General features: G+C 42.0%; 2 protein-coding genes across 2 annotated transcripts; one reads left to right on the forward strand and one right to left on the reverse strand.

Moving 5' to 3' along the window:
- Positions 1–408: 408 nt before the first annotated feature.
- rexo2 (RNA exonuclease 2) lies at positions 409–7,223 on the reverse strand. The gene is made up of 7 exons (XM_088939771.1): positions 6,880–7,223; positions 6,035–6,118; positions 5,815–5,892; positions 5,101–5,212; positions 3,470–3,578; positions 2,554–2,607; positions 409–1,812 (listed from the first exon to the last, which is right to left on the reverse strand). Exons 1-7 carry the CDS (start codon positions 7,198–7,200, stop codon positions 1,683–1,685), a joined length of 888 nt encoding a protein of 295 aa, XP_088795897.1. The 5' UTR covers positions 7,201–7,223; the 3' UTR covers positions 409–1,682.
- A 545-nt stretch (positions 7,224–7,768) lies between these two features.
- Positions 7,769–18,639, forward strand: rbm7 (RNA binding motif protein 7). The gene is made up of 5 exons (XM_088939483.1): positions 7,769–7,987; positions 8,777–8,939; positions 9,932–10,019; positions 10,746–10,848; positions 16,023–18,639. Exons 1-5 carry the CDS (start codon positions 7,895–7,897, stop codon positions 16,344–16,346), a joined length of 771 nt encoding a protein of 256 aa, XP_088795609.1. The 5' UTR covers positions 7,769–7,894; the 3' UTR covers positions 16,347–18,639.
- The last annotated feature ends 290 nt before the right edge of the window (positions 18,640–18,929 follow it).

Genomic DNA, 18,929 nt, shown 5'->3' on the forward strand with positions numbered 1-18,929 from the left:
TTTCTGTGACTTACAGTTGCACAAGAACTAGAATGCAACTCAGACCACTCTGTTTCTGATGAAGAAAAGCTGGCGTATTAACTACACTGTGCATCAATTCTGAAAAGCACACTGGATATTACTGTCTTGCCTTGGTCGTGCATGTGTGTTTTGGTCTGACATTACCAGACCATGTAAGGAACAATCTTTAAATTATTTCCCACTCTTTAAAATAGAATTCCTGTATTATGCATTAAGTACTGTGCTTTTGCATTCAGTGCAGTCTGATGCGTTTTTTCCTTTGTGCTCCCACTCCTCACAGTTTCTGGCGAAAGACCGTCAGCATTGGCCAGCTCCAATTCCCAAGATTTTTTTAAATATTTTAACAACGAAAGCGCTTTGGAAACAAAAGTACAACAGCGTCAGTTCAGAGATCTCCGAAGTGCCTTTATTTTCATGTTGAGAAAAAAAAACTGACTGTTATCCTACAGCTCTTCTCAAGTCTGTCCATTTTAATTTTTTTTTGGCAGTGCGGTGAGTGAATACCTAGGAACTGAGTCTGGATTAGATCTCTGACTGAAGAGCCCTGCTGTAATTCTCTGAACAGCATCAGGGGAAACAGAATTACTCAACATGCTGCAATTTTCTGCTGAAGCCCTTTCAGAGAAGGCAGCTCTCCTGAGTGTGCAGTTCACTAAAGGTTAATGGCTGGCTGTGAGAAAAGGTAAATTAAAAGCATAGCTTGTATGGCATATTGTTTCAGGAGTAACGCAGTCTGCTCCGAATGAGGTTGCTTGTCAGTACTGCTACTAGGACTGTCCTCACATTGAAAAGTGTCCAACACTGCCACCTGGTGCCAGTACTGATTCATCAATCTTTTATTAAGGGAACAGATTGTAAAATGTAAATAATGGAGGTGAACACTTCTGTTTTTGAAAGGAGTGCACCAATGGGTGACTGTCTGGATACAGACAGCTTCTTATTTTAACAGACCACACTAAAATACAGATTTAGCAATGCCATTAAGGGCTCTTAAAAATACTACCACTGCTAAAGTTTAGATGTTAACTACTACTTAAATACTCCTATATTTTAAGCCATTTTTCCGCTTAAAACATTTTCACCCTTCTATCACTTTATTTACAAAACATTAAATGGCCTGTATCATTAAATATTCTTTTTCTGTGTATGGTAACTTCCTAATAAAAAAATCGAATATGATTAGATGGGATTCATCTAATTAACAAAAACAACCCATCTTCAAAACCAGTTACATAAGTAACATTTATGAATAACATCAAGCTTGCTTCAAGTTATTACAAATGATATTAAACATAAGAAATTATATTCTTAACATCCATCAGGTTTATTTATTTTTTTAAACACCAGGGCAAGAAAATTAAAAGCAGATGTCCTGGTAAAGAGAGACATAAATAATGGGGCTTAATTACAAGCACTCCGGGAAATTCAACAAAGGCATTTCTTCTGAACAAATTAAAAACAAACTGTGGTTAAGAGAAAATGAAGAGTAACTTAAAAAAGAGAGACACTGCTTTTTCTGCCATGTGCAGCAACAATAAAGGAGGGTCTGAACACCATCAGTCCCACAGAAAGGCAACAGTTGGCCACTGTGTGCAAACGGGATTTTACAGTTGTTTCTTTTCAACAACTTCCACAGCTTCCCTCTCCTCTACTCCACTGGCTCAGCCGGAAGTCTTGGTATTTTCTCCATTCTCCACTATTTTACGCTTTTTCTCCTCTGTATCAGGCTTGAAGACGTTCCTTCTGTAAAACTGGAGCTCCTTAATGCTCTCCTGAATGTCATCCAATGCTCTGAAAAATTCCCAATGAAACAGTGCTCTAGAAGACATTTCTCACACGTGCCGAGATTCGCAAGATTCGAGTTTTACTCTCAATCAACAGCAACACTGCTTATGAATTTTATTTAACATTCTTTATACGCAGTATACACATGCACATATATCATTTATTTTAATTAACTAACGGGATGAAAACACACAAACATTACATGTGTGCACTGTACATTTAAAGTAGCAGTACCGAGTCAGCCCTGTACTTTTACATGAAGGTGTGCTTTAATCAGGTGTGTAATGAGAAGAATAATCATACAGGCAAAGGGAACCAGGTTGAAGTGAATGTGTTACATTTACCATGGTATATTCATAATGGTATTTTTACTCTTTTGTAGGGCAGTTTGATCTTAGTGTTGCTATGGTGTGCTTTACCGTACTGGATCAAGGAAAATCCGTGACATACCACAGCAGATGTTTCTAACTAATTCCTTCAGCATGCCAGGCTTTGCTCACAGTCTAGCATAGCCAAGGCCTACTGAAACCATAAGAGAGGAAACCACAATGAAAATGCTATGAGAAACTTTCAGAGATGTTGAAATCCGGGCACCGACTTTCTTGTCTGTTTTACTTAAAGCGTGGCTTTCAAAGGAAAGGATGAAAGCACTACAGGCTTCTTAAACGCTCAGGAGCGTTTTACAGCCCTTCCTGAGACACTTGACAGACCCCCCTTGCAGCACTGCCAACAGATCCCAAGACTTGCCTGTGTGAAGCTTTCTTCTTTGGGGCGAGCTTGTACTCCTCTGGAAACCAGCGCCTAGAAGAGCAAAAACCCTCACTTGAACAGACTTCTGATTTCACAGACAAAATCCAAAAAGGGAGGAATTAATTATGTCTGTGAAATCAGAAATACAGATCGGCCTTTTCCCCGCAATAATGACGCAACGCACAAATTATAAAACCGCATTAAAATAAATACTACACAGGGTTGAAATTCGGGAATATCAATGATGTCCTATAGGGGTAAGATGATTGCTTATGATGGGTTTGTGTTTCATATGATTTAGCAAATTTTACACAGTAAATTTATGACGCGTTATATTGTATATTTATGATAAAAAAAGCATAGGAACACATTTCTTTGACTGTGTTGATTGCAGCTTCTTAAAAAAATAAGTCAAAAGAACCAGTAAGCATATAAAGTATGTATACATACACTGTATAGATACTGTATTTTCTCATATAATAGTGCCTTTTGAGGCTAAAAAAACATCATGATTTAATGGACATTCAGCAATAACGGACACCCCTTCCCCCCAATTAAGCTGTTAAACCAAGAGTTTAAAAAAACCTGGTGAAATTTCCCTGCTGTGTATGATAAAGGGAACAACGGCCAACGTCTTCAGGCACACAGCCTGTCCTGTGGCCTGAGGAGGAACACTGCTAGGCAAGTGAGAAATCTGGACATGAAACAGCACACATGGCACTTTGATTTCCTGCCGCCCTAATATGTGACTGTCATCAAACGTGCACTCGCATCTACACTTACAAAACATGTGAAAACGTCCAGGTGTGCTAGAAAAACAGTTACTCCCATTATCGGGAAAGTTGTTCTTTTAGAGCACCCTTTGAAACTTTCACGGTCCCAAAGCCTTAATGAAGACCCTTCAGTGTTTTACCTGCAGAGCTCCTTGATGGTGCTGACGTCAATGATTCTGTAGTGAAGGTGGCGCATGAACTGAGGCATGTGCTTGTCCAAAAACTTCTTATCGGCATGAACCGAATTCCCTAGAAAGACGTCATACGGAGAAAAGCACACACATTTCCGCGTTTCTTAAAGCCCAGCTTGTTTTAACTGCTACTGCTGCAGCATATGTCAACAGCACCCTTAAGGAAAATGATTACATCAGCACTGTCACTGCGGACACAGGGAATGTTAAACAGAAGCAATGATGTGAACACTAGATTATTGTTTCTAACATGGATTAAGATAATGTGAACAGCTGACTGAAGATGTGATTGCAGGTTTTTTAGAGTGTGAATGAGGTTATGTGCGGCAGATATCAAGTCTACACACTCTTATTGAAATTTCACCTTGGAATCGTGGATTAGTTGTAGTTTAAAAAAAACTCTCAATGCCTTGATTGCACAAGTCTCTGTCAACTTAACACACCTGGATTTTGCAATTTTATCCCACTCTTTTTTAAGCTTTTTTAAGAGTTTAAGCTCAGTCAAATTGTCTGTTGTCTTTTGGTCTTCTCTGTTTTGTATTCACAACATGTATAGTCACTTGCATTGTTAAGTGCCTTGGGGCAACCTCGTTGTGAAAGGCGCTATACAAATTTATTGAATTGAAATTGCAAGGGGATCTCCTGTGCACAGCCCTCTTTAGGTCAGTCCACATGATTTTCTATAGGACTGAGACCCAGGCTCTGAGACCCAGGACTGAGACCCAGGCTCAAGATTGACTTGGCTGTGTGCTTCAGATCATCGTCATGTCGAAAGGTGAAATTTTTCTTGAACTTCAGCTTTCTGGCAAAGGGCAGCAGGTTTTGTGTCAAAATATCTTGATATTTGGAGCTACGCATGTTCTCCTCTATCCTGACCAGAGCCCCTGTCCCAGCTGAAGAGAAGCAGCACCATATCATGATGCTGTCACCACCATGCTTGACAGTAGGTACGGTGCTCTTTGGAGTAGGAGCAGTGTTATCTTTGCACCAAACATATTTTTTGGAATTAAGGCCAAAAAGTTCTATCTTGGTCTAATCAGACCATAAGACATTTTCCCTCATGGTTTTGGAAGATTGATTGTATCTTATTGTAAACTTTTTATGGGCTTGGATGTTCTTTTGTTGCCTTTTAATAATAAGATCCCATAGATCTTCTGTTAGCTCCTTGTGGACCATGGTTATCTCTGCACTAAGCAACCAAGAAACCTTCAGGGAAATCCTACAGGAACAGCTGATTTTATTTAGGGCTAATCAGAATTGATGTCAGGTGAAGGCAAATTACTTTCGTACATGATTTGGAATGTGGTTGGTTAAATCTGAACACAGTTACATCCGCCTTTATAAAGGCTGTGCACACTAATGCAACCAAGGCATTGAAAGCCATTTGTTTTTTACTTAAATATTGTTGGTTACAAGATCTTATTAAAGGTGAAAAAAGGTCTGACACGATGTGTCTTGATGTCAGCCTTTCCATCAACAAAAACTGAAATTTCAATAAGGCTGTGTAGTCTCTTGATTTCCACTGTATATGATGTTTCTGCTCCAGACTAAAGTGAGCCGCTCAGAGCCAGGCTGCATACCTGCGAGAGGGCACTGTCCTGGGGGCGTGTGCTGGCGCACGAAGGACAGGAACTCGTACTCGGCCTGCTGGAGGGATATCTTGCTGTCCCGCACCGCCTGCGTCAAACCTGACTGGGGACGAAGGAGTGGAGAGACAGGGGCAGAAGGCTGAACCTCTCCAGCGAGAGTGACTGAGCGTCTCCCCACGGCCCGTTCCCCCAGTAACGCCCGCGGGCTCCCCTCAGCCCCACGTGCTCCGCAGCTCGGTTACAGCAGCTAACAACCACTGTGCAACTCCTCCTCTCCGACTGCTTACAGAAATCCGGCAAACTCTTTTAAAAAACATAGCATGGGTGTTATTTAGACTGTTCTACACATTTTCAGCCATGTGACCATAAAACAAGTAAAGGTTTATTCCATGCTGAAAAGAGAAGAAAAGAAACAACATTTCGGCTGCAACACCTGAAGAAGGCTCCACAGCTGAAACGTTGCGTTTCTTTTCTTCTCTTTTCAGCATGGAATCAACCTTTCCTTGTTCCTTTGAAGCTGACGCGTGCTGACGCAGCCGCCTACTCGAACCACTTCAATCACTGAAAAGAGAGGAAAACACTGCACTGCTGCAAACTTTCGAGGTGGCGTGGGGAATTGTGCTGTGCTGAGGACGCCTGCATTCACAGCTCACAGCGTGAGCAGGCCCGGGCCGTGAAGCAGCAGCCGAGAATGAGCGTATTTACCTGGCCATGGTGTTCCTTGCACCAGTCTGACATGCTGTCCAACAGTTCGTCTGGCTGACTGATGATTAAATTGGGGCCCTGTTCATCCAGAGACAACGAAACAAAATTCTCATTGGGGCGATGGTTAAACACACTACACTGAGAGAGAGAGAGAGAGAGAGAGGACAAGACCCGAACTCGCACTGTCATCAGCTGCTGCCACAGTAGTTTAAGTAGTTACCTCCACCACTATGTTGAGCTCAGAGTCTGTGATGATGCAGGCCATTTCAATAATCTGGTCCTTCTCGATGTCCAGGCCTGTCATCTGCGGGAAGACAGAACAAGAGGAAACGCGTTTTCATGCTCCTCCGACCCTGCTTCGTTTGAAAGGTTGCGCATTTCAGAGTGAAATCGAGACATCTGTAAAGCTTCGGCTCCCGGGGAGTTTTCGGGGCAGCTGCTGCAAGTGACTGTGGGTTTTTTTTTTTCTTATCGAAACAAAGGCCCCCCCCCCGACTAGAAAACACGAGAAGCTTTTCGGCTTTACATGGTGTGAGCCAAGAGGAGCGCAGGGCTGGTCTCCAAGACCCACGCCTGGAAGACTAGTTGCTGTGCAGGGAACGAAATGATGCTGAACCATTTGGACAAAATCGTCACAGCAATATCTATTGCTACTCTTCCCCCCCCCCCCCCCATTTCTCTTACAGTCTCTTTCACGGCCCTTTTGGAAACGCAGATCAGAATTACTGGTATCTGTTGTAAAAGTAGCGCAGGAGCTACTTTCTTAAGATTGGGTTGGCGTCCACGAAACTGAGAACGCACACACGCAAACTAAAAAAAAACACTTTAAAAACAAAGCCCAGACTACCGACTGTGATAATCTATCTGCTTTCTTAACTTTAATACGAAATGGAGAAAGGGGCTGCACGTAAAACGGTCAGCTAATGACATCCAGAGGCAATAGCATTAGGCTTTTTCCGGCCAAATACGAAAGCGCTCATTCCCTACACGTCCGCGAACAAAGCACGAGTCTATTGCTACGGTCACCGAACCAGCACTGGAAGTTGCTGAAAGTTACTTCGGTACCTCCAGATCCACCCACACCAGCCTCTGGCCCATGCTCTCCGCGACAGTAGTTGTGGAAGATGTCATCTCGGCTGAGGGGTAGCGATCCAATCCAGCCTCAGACAGACCGGCCACCCAGCCTGCTCGTCCGCCCGATCTGACCGCCGCAGCACGAACTGCGCAGGACCGGCCTGCAGCAGCCGGCCAGGGGAGCGTGCGGGTCGCGGAGGGGACCGAGGCTGCGGGTCCCAGTGCATACAGACCGGTCACGCCACGCAGTTTCAACAGCGTTCCAAGACCCCCTCTGCCAGCAGTCCACGCTGATCTGGGGAACACCGGCATCCTGGTCGACTTCCGATTCCGACTGTCGTAAAGATAAACAGTCACGGAGCGGAAAAAAAAGTGATTCACAGGATGCAATCATAATTTTTAATTTTATTTGGATCTTAAACGACCTTAAAGACCGTCGTCTTTAAGGGGTATTACTTGGTTACGTAATTAATCTAGTTCTTCCATGTCTTGGTTTTGCAAACTTTTCGGTCAATGCAAAGTTTACATTTATAATAGTTGGGGAACCTGCAGAATAATAAGGCCAATCACGTGTACACGGATTACATATATTTTGGCTACTTTTACAGTTGTTTTATATGTCTTAAAGGTAACTGTTTTTTACATAAATGCATTTAAAAGTGTATGAATTACTCTTTACAAAACGCTGCCCATCCTAAGAGCAGAAACAGTGAACTCAAAACGGGGCTTGCGGGGCAAAGTTTACAGCACAAAAACGAAGTTTGTGGGGCAAAACTCATTGCCCGGAAATGCGGCAAGGAGGGCAAAGGTCACAGTACGAAAACGAGGCATGCGGGGTCAGAGGTTACAGCACGAAAACGAGGCCAGCGGGGCAAAACTTAATTGCACGGAAACGAGGCTTGAACAGCGGCCTGCCTGTTGGTTACGAATTTCTCTTTTGCTATTGTGGGTTTTTTTTTAAGTTACTGTAATTAATGTTTTAAACTATTTTAATTTAAATTAAATAATGGGGGTGTCCGATGAAGTCGACAAGACGCTGTTTGTTGGGAATTTGGATACAAGAGTGACTGAAGAGCTGCTGTTCGAGTTATTTTTGCAGGTAAGCGGGGGAAGCCTAGCTGTTTTACTCGAGCGGACATAAAAATGATATGTTTGTTGTTTCGCCACTGGCTGGCGAGTGCTCGGCTTTGTTTTCCTCATCTGACGCTGTATCTTGCGGAGGTCGGCTCGGAGGGAGAGCAGACGGTTTAAACGTTGGCGGTTTGAAAGTCGGCGCGTGAGGCAGGGCTGATACCGGAGCTCGTCGCGCGCGCGGCTCCGCTCAGCTCTGTAGCCCGCAGAAACGGGCTTAAGATCGTTGGCTCACCGGGTCAATAAGAACAGCAGCCCCGATGTAATTATCGAGTTGCATAATATAATAATCATTATTAAACGACGGAAATGTAATGGTATTCCCATTATTTATGTAGCGTATAAGTATAAGCGCATGACGGAGTAATGAGAAATGCAGTACCAGTAGAGAAATCCAATACCACAGTTCGTGCAGGTCCAGAAAAGAATTTAGACGGGACGTAAGGGTTAATATCTTCACACTTAGTAGTATTTTTGCGACCTAGTGAATTAAGACCATAGTTCAGCAGTGTGTATCCGTTGGGCAGTTTTAGTCCGGCGAGTAGGGTGCCAGTCTGGTCCGCCAGTACCTCTTACAGCAGCAGCCTGCTTTTCCCAGTGGTAACTCTGCCCTCATCAACGCAAAACTCTGTTTACCTCAGTTGTTTCACTCGTTCACATCTCAGAGCTACGGGGAGCTTAACGTTTGTTAGAAGTACCAAAGATTGAAATCGGATTGATTGGTTTTGTTTGGCTGGTTTTCCCTTGTCTGCAACAGGCTGGCCCTGTGATTAACGTGAAAATCCCCAAGGACAAGGATGGGAGGCAGAAAGCCTTCGCCTTCGTGAACTTCAAACACGAGGTGTCTGTGCCGTATGGAATGGACCTGCTGAACGGAACTAGCCTGTTTGGGAGGCCACTGAAAATACAGTTCCGATCAGGTAACTCGATAACGAATGCCATCTGTTTGACACTGGGCTGTCCTTCAGCACTGTGAGGTCTCTGTTCAGACACTGGGCTGTCCTTCAGCACTGTGAGGTCTCTGTTCAGACACTGGGCTGTGCTGATCTTCAAGACTGGCTGCTGCAGAAAACAGTATAGCAATAGTCAGGTTGTGGAAAGTAGCAGTAGTAATACTGAGATTGGGGGGCGGGGGAAGCTAAAATCAGTTGATGTTTTGCTATTCATTTTCTGGTCTGAAAATAGCATTTCCAATATCACTGCTTATTAGTTTAAATTATTTGAAATACATGATAATTTCAGATATGCTGCCTTGCTTTCAGAAAAGTATATTTTTATGGACTACAACTACTAGGGACACTTTCTGTGTATAAAAACCTGGTAGTTTCCTATGAAGTGACAGTATAACATCTTAAGACATTTACCATTGAGGTCAGTGATCAACAGTGAGGTGTTTTGCATTAGTACAGTCCTCTGTCACCACACAAGTCATGTATTATTAATGACGGTCACAGCAATGGATAGGTTTGTGGCGTTTTTGGAGGCAGACCGTGTTAATTCACCCTTCACTTCAGAGAGCTCTTGGTACTGAGATAAGTTCTAGTCCTAGCGGCATTTACCTTTATTTAGGTAAGAGGCAAAACGCCAGCAAATCAGTAGGAAAAAGCATGTCATTAAATAATTGCTTACATTATTTTAGAACTTGTTTTTAGAAGCAGAATTAAAGCTCATCTTTATAAGATGCTGGTTCTTCACTCTCACGCCACATTCAGACTGCTTGGTTTTGAATTTAGAGAATGGTGACGGAAGGAAACGTTTTTGACCGGCGCTAATACAATCTTGGGTATACATGAAACATTCTTCCTATACTTTTTTAAATGTAGGAGTTTAGCTTGAAATACATCAGAACCATGTAGCTTTGTGCTCTGAGGTATGAAGATTTACATGAACCTTTCTTATTTTGGTGTGTCAGGAAGCACCCACAGAAGCCCAGATGGAAACAGCCCGGGCAGCTCTCAGAATCTCAGCTCTTCGAGTACGCCCTCTCCCCAGGGTGGCAGGTGCGTACTCCACAATTACGAAACATGGCTGAACAAATGAGGGTGCTGGGTGTTTTGGTGATGTAGGTAATCCCAGCAGGTGTTTGCCAGATATTGTGTAATGCGGAGACTAGGATTAAGGCTGCTGTCAAAACGCCTCTGAACTTGTTTTGATGTGCACATCACGAAAGCTTTCATCAAACAATTATACCTGTCAGCTTTTGCTTGTCATATGGCTTTTCCAGATTTTGTAAATGTTGCTTTGCAGATACACTTGCCCATAATTTGAGCAATTCTAAAGATAGTGTTGAATTACTTAAAATGAATAGGGATTATACAATAATCCTGTACAGTAAAGGTATACTTGAACGTCTAAAATAAATTAGCACAAACAAACCAAAGAATAAGAAGAATAACATGGTTTGCATCCTGGGGCCATACCCTTATACAGTGAATATTTTATTAACATTGTCTATTACAAGGGACCTGCTTGCGTAATTAGTCTGTTATGTAATTTGAGCAAAGATGGTATTATCAGCTTTTTAGGCATGTTTTTAAGTGTGAATTAAGAAGTGAATTTAAGTGTTTAAGAAGCTTGGACAAACTGTGCAGTTTGCAATTAGAAAAAAAATGTTTTCTCTTATGTGACCCTTGTCTTGAGTCATGTATGTGATGTAGGTCCATGTTAAGATTTCACTCTGTGCATGCTGGTGCGTTTTCTAAATGTGAGGTATATCCCTAATTCAGGTATGACAGAGTGCCAGATCTAATGGGCTCCCAGGTCTACTCCACTCCTCCACAGTTTCAGAGATCCTATTCCTCCCCAGACAGTCTGCAGAGACAAGCCATGGTAAGTGTCCCCTTGGGTCCACACTGGTGGTCTGTCTTTAGTAGGCAAATAGCAGGAATTTGTGGATGCATCAGAGCCTTTTGATTTAATTTAGCTTGTTATTCATCAAAGAATATGGTACTTAAAACGAATCTATTGAATTTACTGTTAAGACAAAATTAAGGTTTTCTGTGTTAGAAAGTTGATAGATTTCTCTACAAATCATGTAGTGTAGCTAGGGGAAATCAGCATAGTTAACTTCCAACTGGGAGCCACAACTGGTCTTCTGTTGTGGACTTCAGCTGCAACCAGGCCAGTGTTAATTTCATCGATGGAAATTATGACTGAAATGTTTGCAGTGACTTGTTTTTCATTTTAGTCAGAGATGATGAAACGCTTACGAAAATAATCTACAGTGATGATGACAAAGACTAAATGCCTTTGCCTTTGTTTGAGTATATTAAGATGAGACAAAGTGACCTGTTTGGCAAAAATTCATAGAGAAGTAAATTGTCACATGAAGTTCACTTTTTTGCATTTACCTTGTCTAGCAAATAGCAGGCTGGCTGTAGTGAGTGTAACAGTCCTAGAGCTGCGACTGTGTGTTGATTGCATAGTGCCTTGAGGCTGCTACCATGTGGCAATTGGAGTGTGCTGTTTTCTCTCCTCGTCTCTTTTGATTTGTATTGGTCCCTCATTTCCAGCCAGTCTTTTCCATACCCCTGCATGAATCCTTGATTAGAAAAAGAAAAGTTGCAGAGAAGCGAGAAATGCTTGTGGTACTCAATGCTTTCAGATAAAGTACTGTCAGCCTCCAGATCCTTTACTTCCATTTATGAATAGAAAACCAGGAAATGCCCTTTAAAACAGTAGTGAAAATAAAGAAACAGAATGCGGCTACATTATAATTTGAAAAACTACAGTTAATTTGAAGCACCGTATGAATACATTGTAACTAGTCAACAAATTAAATGGGAAAATAAGAGTGATCCATATTTTACCATTTACATATCAGGAGATTACTAGTTTTGTGTTGCATAGTGATAAATGTCTAAAATGTGAGAGTATGTGCTGCTTTTCAGGTTCGTAATGGTGCTCTGTAAAAGGGAAATAAAACGGGATTTCTTTTGTTCATATTTTATTTTTTGTGTATTGCATGCTGTGAAATCTGTAGTAGTCACCAATTCACCATTGCCATTCTTCAAGGGCACAGGAAATGGACCCTTGAGTGCAAAAATGAGGGAATTTAATTAGGGAGTAACGTTATTGTCAGTTTTCGGTAAGGTGTTCGCCACAGTGCTACTGAACAGAGTACGAGACCGCCTACGTTCATTACGGTGCCTAGAACGTAGTGGCTTTACTCCTGGACGCTCCACTGTTGATTGCATTGTCACGGTGAACACGGTGATACAGGGCAGAAAGGAGTTTGGCAAACCACTGTGGTTTGCGTATGTCGACCTTAAAGCTGCATTCGATTTAGTTGACCGCCCGGCTCTTTGGCAGACGCTTCGATGCATTGGACTAGCTCGTAAGTGGTCGACCTCATGGAGGCTCTGTATACATTCTGGATACATTCAGTTGTGTTAAATTAGACGGCATGAGATCAGACTGGTTTCCGGTGCACATTGGAGTTAGACAGGGCTGCATGATCGCTCCAGACCTGTTTCTGGTGCCTGTGGACCGCGTCATGTCCATCATGGAATGGCTGGTGCGACCTTTGGCGATCAAGTCTTTACTGATCTGGACTTTGCTGACGACTTGGCGCTACTGGCAGAAAAGTTGGACGTGCTAAGGCTGTCACTGTGGTACATGCGTGATGAAGCTGCCAGGTTCGGTCTGCACTTCAGTTGGCAGAAGATGAAAATCCAGCAGTTTGGAGGCGACTGCAGTTTGCCCAGTGTTAGTGTGGACAAGCAGCGTGTGGAGGTTGTCGAGTTGTTCCAGTATGGAAGTACTACGACAACTGAAGCAGCTTGAAAGACACGTCAGGAGATCCCACATTACAATCGACACTAAAGTGCGTTTATATAATACCTACATTGTCCCAGTAATGGTCTACGGAATGTGAGACGTGGTCCCTGACCAAATATTTATGCGCTCGGCTGGACGCGTGCGACATGTGGTGCCTGCGGATCCCCTATACCAGACAGAAGTTCGACAGACCACCGGTCGTCTCCTGGTTGATCAATGCAAGGCGACTCCGCTTCTTTGGCACGTTGCACGAGCTGCCACACGTCAGGATCATCATCGCGCGATAGCTGCGACACTTCAGAAACACCCCCCAGCCGGAGAGACCAAGGGACAGACCCAGCCGGACCTGGATTCGCATTGTTGAGGACCACCTGAAAGCTTTGAATATAGGCCTGTACCCTGCTTAGAGAAAGCGGCTGATAGGGACAGCTGGAGACGCATCGTGGACACCGCTACACTTTGCTTAATTGCATTTAGTTTGATGGTGGAACTGGGTGTTTAGCTAACCGATTTAAAATAATATCATAGCACCTTATAGCACCTGCAGATATTCCTTTTTATTTCTTCAGAAGAATGTGTGTAGAGTGCAAGCATTGTTACAGACATGAAATGCAGGCCTGTCACTTTGTTAGCACAATACTAGCATGAGGTCATTAGCACTTAGACTGCTCTTAGTTCAGTTCAGTTTATTTGTCATATGCACAACAAGTTAAATAACACACAACTTAAAAAAAAACAAGTCAGACAGCAGTTTGAGAAGAGAAGAAAAAAACACCAGTGTCAGGGGTAGAGTTCAGTAATCTGACTGCTTGTGGGAAGAAACTTGGAGGTTCATGCCTTTATCTTCCTATAACGAATACCAGAGGGAAGGGGAGAGAAAAGTAAGAAACCAGGATGATCCTTAGCAATACTTTCAGCTTTCCTGGGAGAGCGAGTTGTAAAAATGTCCACAACAGGACAGGACCTATACACTTATAATGGACTGGGCTGACCTGATCATCCCCTGTTAACGCCTTCTGGTCAGACAACAAGCTGCTGCCAAACCCCACTGTAATACCACACGTGAGCACACTCTCAATAGTGCACCTGTAAAATGTGGTAAGGACAGTTCAAGTTAAGTTTGTTTGTCATTCCAGCCATATACAAGTATACAGTGGAACGAAATATCATTCCTCCTGGTCCATGGTGCTATTACAGACAAGACAGTGACATAGACAATGTAGACAGGACTAATAATACTAATATTAATAAATAAGATTGTGCAAACTAAGACAGTGTACACCGGAACAGAGGCAGTGTACACAGGATATATATAGTGCAATTTAACCATTACAGAATTGTATAAAAAATACATTGCACAATATACACTAAACACTGGGAGAGTTTAAACCTTGTTTCTGGAATTGGTGTGGGTGCAAGTAGGTACCAGGGTGTTGAGAAGCCTAACAGCCTGTGGGGAAAAAGCTGTTACATTGCAATATCTTTTTCCAGATGGTAGGAGGGCAAAGAATTTATGGGAGGGGTCATCTACTGTACTGGAAACCTTGTGCATACAGCATTTGTGATAGATGACATGAATGGAAGGAAGGGATGCTCCAATAATGTTATTAGCTGTTTTCACAATTCATTGCAGGGTCTTGCAGTCTGAGGTGTTGCAATTCCCAAACCAAACAGTGCTACAGCTGGTCAAGGTGCTCTCGATGATACCTCTGTAGAATGTGGTCAGAATAGGGGAGGGAAGGCTTGCCCTCCTCAGTCGCTGCAGAAAATGGAGATGCTGCTGTGTTTTCTTGACTAGGGAGGTGGTATTCAGGGACCAAGTGAAGTCATCTGTATTATGCACACCAAGAAACTTCATGCTTCTGTCTAACTTGAAGATGGACCAAATTTTTTCAACTGTCTGAGGAAGTAAAGGCACTGTTGTGCCTTCTTTTGTAGCTCCAGTTACATGCTGGGACCACGTTAAATCATTAGCGATGAAGGTACCCAGGAACTTTAAGCTGCTTACCATCTCTGCAGCCACCTCTGTTGATGTAAAAAGGGGTGTTGTTCCCACCCTGTTTTCTAGAATCGATAACCTGCTCTTCGGTTTTGCTGACGTTGAGGGAGAGATCGTCAAAGTACTGCTCTACCAGGTTCCTGACCTCATCCCTGTTGGCTGTCTCATCATTAGCGGTGATTCGGCCAATGATGGTAGGGTCATCAGCATGTTTGTAGATGAAGTTGGAGCTGTGTCTTGTCACACAATCGCGGGTGAACAAGGAGAGCAGGATTAGGCGAAGCACACAGCCCCAAGGGGCACCTAAATTGACGGTCAGTGTGGGTCAGTGTGGAAGAAAGCTTTCCATCGACTTCTCAGTCTGTGAGTGTGCCAGTCAGGAAATCCATAATCCAGCTGCATAGAGAGGTGCTGATGCCTAGGTCATTAAGTTTGCTGATTAGAGTGTCAAAGGCAGAGCTGTAATGAATAGCATTCTGACATATGTGTCTTGATCATCCAAATGAGCCAAGGCTGCGTGGAGGAAAGACTTACACAGAGATATAATTTATTCAGAGATCATTTACCCTTTATTACATTATTATTTCTTGTATTTGATATTTGACCTCTCTGGGGAAGAATACAGGATTGTGCATAAAAAAAAAACTTGTGCTTTTTGAAAGTGTTATTAGATGTGTGTAATATTTGCTTAAAATAATGGTTAAAATTCGTAATCTGTTTTATGCACTTGTTCCTTGCTTAAATTGGTAAATAAAATGTTGCCACACAAATAGAAGCCTATCCAGTTAGAACACTTAACTGTAAATTGGGGAAAAAAAGAACCCGACCTTAATTTCCTTAATATTCCAAGACTATAAATAAATTATATAAATTAAGTAATTAATTTTAGACTAAAAATGTATAGCTAAAATCTTTATAGATTTTATGACATAAATTTAACTGCACGACTATAATGTGACCAAAGTAATTCTGTTCTAGTTGACTAGAAAGAGACTATGACTAATAGACATTTTAGTCGACTTGATTAATACTATGACTAGATTTAAAAAAAAAGGTGTAAATTATCACTGAACCAGGCTGAGCAGTTTGAGGGTGCCAAAACGTAAATTTTCTTTGACTTGCGTTTCATGTATGTGGATCACTTAACAGCTGCCGGACATCTGTCAGTTAGCCATGGGACCAGGTGTCGGCTGACAGGTGGTTGAGTCCTTGGCTTTTCTTGCAGGTCAACAACATGTGGCAGAAGCAGCGGTCCAGAGGATTCCAGCAGCAGGGCTCCCAGCAGTACAGGCAGGGCAGCCCCTGGCAGGAGGAGAGCAGCCCACACCGTGGCCACAGGCACCACCACCAGCAGGACAGCGGGCACTACACCCGTGAACAGCGCTTCCCAGACTCCGGCTCCAGCTCCGGCTCCGAGTGGCACTTCCGAGGGCAGCGGGAGGACTATCTCCAGGATGAGAGGATGAGCAGCACCCGCAGCAGAGACCACCCTGAGCGGCGCAGGGACACCTCCAGGGAGGGCAGGTGGCGCCAGCACAGATACTCCTAGACTTCACTGGAGATTATGATAGAAATCTTTATGCCTTATTTTAAGTGTGAGGAGCTTTCTTATATAGGATGTTCCACTAAAACCCAGTGCTGTTCTGATTAACCAGAACTCTTAAGAAAGAGACTTTAGAAAGCAGCAAGCAAATATGAGACCGTTTTATCTTTTTATCATTTAAGATTATTCCCTAATTCCTACTGTTTTTGATCATTTTAAATCATTGAGATACCCAACAAAAATAGAAAGAATAATGCATTCTTAAGCTATTGCATTACATATTTTTGAGTTGCAGTGGCAAGGTTGAATTACCTATTGAACATGGATTTAATTTTATAATGGATCTATATTCACCAGTAATGTTGATACTGGTGTTATTTGGGATTTATTGTGACATGTACAGAGATAATCACATATATACTCAGGACTGGCTCATACATGCAGTCAGTAACATAAAGGTCACTAATAACAGACAGGCACATTTTATACTGAATTTTTTTATTGTTTTTTTTATGAGATACAAACAGGTCAGTTTCTTTTTTCAAAGGACCTGAAACATCACAAAATAGGACACTAAAAAGGTTTTAGAACTGTACATGGTTTCTTGTCTGTAAATGCAAATGACCAACAGAGACTGAAATAAGGTATATTTCTAGTTGTGATATTAAAACTTGTTTTGTACTGTCTTTTGCTGCCAAAAAATACATTTTTGTGCATTGTGTAAAAACTCAGGTATTTACAGTACATGCAATTTTACATTTAAATACGTTTCTGTTGTGATTTGTGTTCACTATACATAGAGCATCACAGACTTTGCAGGGAACACGGTGTTGTTTTAATAAATACAGTAATTCGTGTCGTAAGTAATCAAAAAAAGCCCTGAAAATGGTAAAAATTTCAGGAACACATTCTGAGCACAGTGCTTGTGTGCAAACCTTTTGACACTTTTTAAAAAGCGGAACAGAAAAGCTTAAAACCATCCTTGTGTTTAATATGAAATAATCTAAAACTTAGCTAAAGATTTACATGGAAAAAGTGGAGGCAGCAGTAATGTTCATCAGTCGATTCTTTGAAGCGTACCAGTGGTTCCTCATCATATCCTGGTGTTACATCAAGCTCCTACTATAAAAAAGAACCCATTCGTTGTGCCTGAAAACAAGAGAATAACTTTTTTTGTGCTTGAAGACGATAGAAATTGTGAATGTTGGCACAGGGGTGGGACGATCTGCTAGGGCACAGCAGAGGTATCTGACCTCTGGGGGACGTACTGTACTAAACGTCAAGTGAGCTTTAGTACACATTATAGCAAAGGTGACATAACTGGAGAGGCTGACCGGTAAAACCTACTAGACTCTCTCTCCAGGACAAGGATTACTGCCCTTGATGCAGACCTTTTTATCCTTGTATTTCATATATGAGAAGCTACATTTTTGTATACCCTTTAAAAAAACATTTTACTTTCTCATTTTTGTTTTGTTTACTGGCAAACAAACTTCATTATTATAGACACATGATGAAAGCAGCATTTTAATACTCAATATCAATACTTAAAAGCCATAAAGTTGTTTTCATACTTTGTCTTTAAAAAACAGAAATAGCTTCTCATATATTTTTATTGTGAAAAGGGAGCCTAAAGTGGATGTTGGTTTGAAGTATACTTGAAAAGGTAGGTAAAAATGTTTTGTGTTATTCTGTATACCAACATATTACAAAATACAAATGATATTCAGCAACTTTACTATCTGTCAGCTATTGGGGGTGTATAAGAGAGCAGAACTTAACTCAAAGTGAAACAACAACATCAGACTTTTGTAAATGTTTAGTATCTTAAGTGCAAAAGACCACAGATACCCACAGTTGTTGACATTTATGGATTTTGCTGTTCAACAGCCCAAAAGGTATTAACCTTCAAAACATCATCCATCAAGTCTGTTTTCACAGCTGGTAGTGAATGTAGTCTTATTTTAAAACATTTCCTTTGTCTCTTAGCCATTCCTGACACATAAGCACAAAAAACAGCTTGCCTATCCCAGTGTTTTCCAGACTTGAAGGGTGCACGCACTGTTAACCTTTAATCTAACCTGGAAGATAGTTAAAGGGCAATAAGAACAATGTATTTATCATAATTTACTCCAGCTGAACCCAAACAGTCCCTTTTTGTAAACTGGAAGAAAATGTGCATTCGTACCGCTATTTGTGTAAATAACTTAATTCTGTATAGTCTACTGTGTTTGAGAGTCAGAAGATTGTGTTAAGATGGCAAAGATTTTGAAATATACCTGAATTCTTATCAGTGAAATATTTTTGTCAATAAACACATCAACTCAAATGTATGCAGACTTCCACATTTAAACAGCTTTTAAATCAGATTTCTCTACAGCTGAACATTTCATATTCCATATAATGATATGAACCACATCTTAACAAATGCAAGTGTAACCCTGTCCTTAATGCTTCCCTACAGCAGGCAGTAGATGCTAGTGCACGCTGCCTTCCAGGGTGCACAGGTTAACTCCAGTCATGGGGAACCCTGGTATAAAATCTGTCTAGCTAGATCTAGCTCAAAGATGCTTCCTCCTCCTGGGTCAC

The sequence above is a fragment of the Atractosteus spatula genome, chromosome 22 (assembly GCF_055471065.1).
Source record: "Atractosteus spatula isolate fAtrSpa1 chromosome 22, fAtrSpa1.hap1, whole genome shotgun sequence".
Lineage (NCBI taxonomy): Eukaryota > Metazoa > Chordata > Actinopteri > Semionotiformes > Lepisosteidae > Atractosteus > Atractosteus spatula.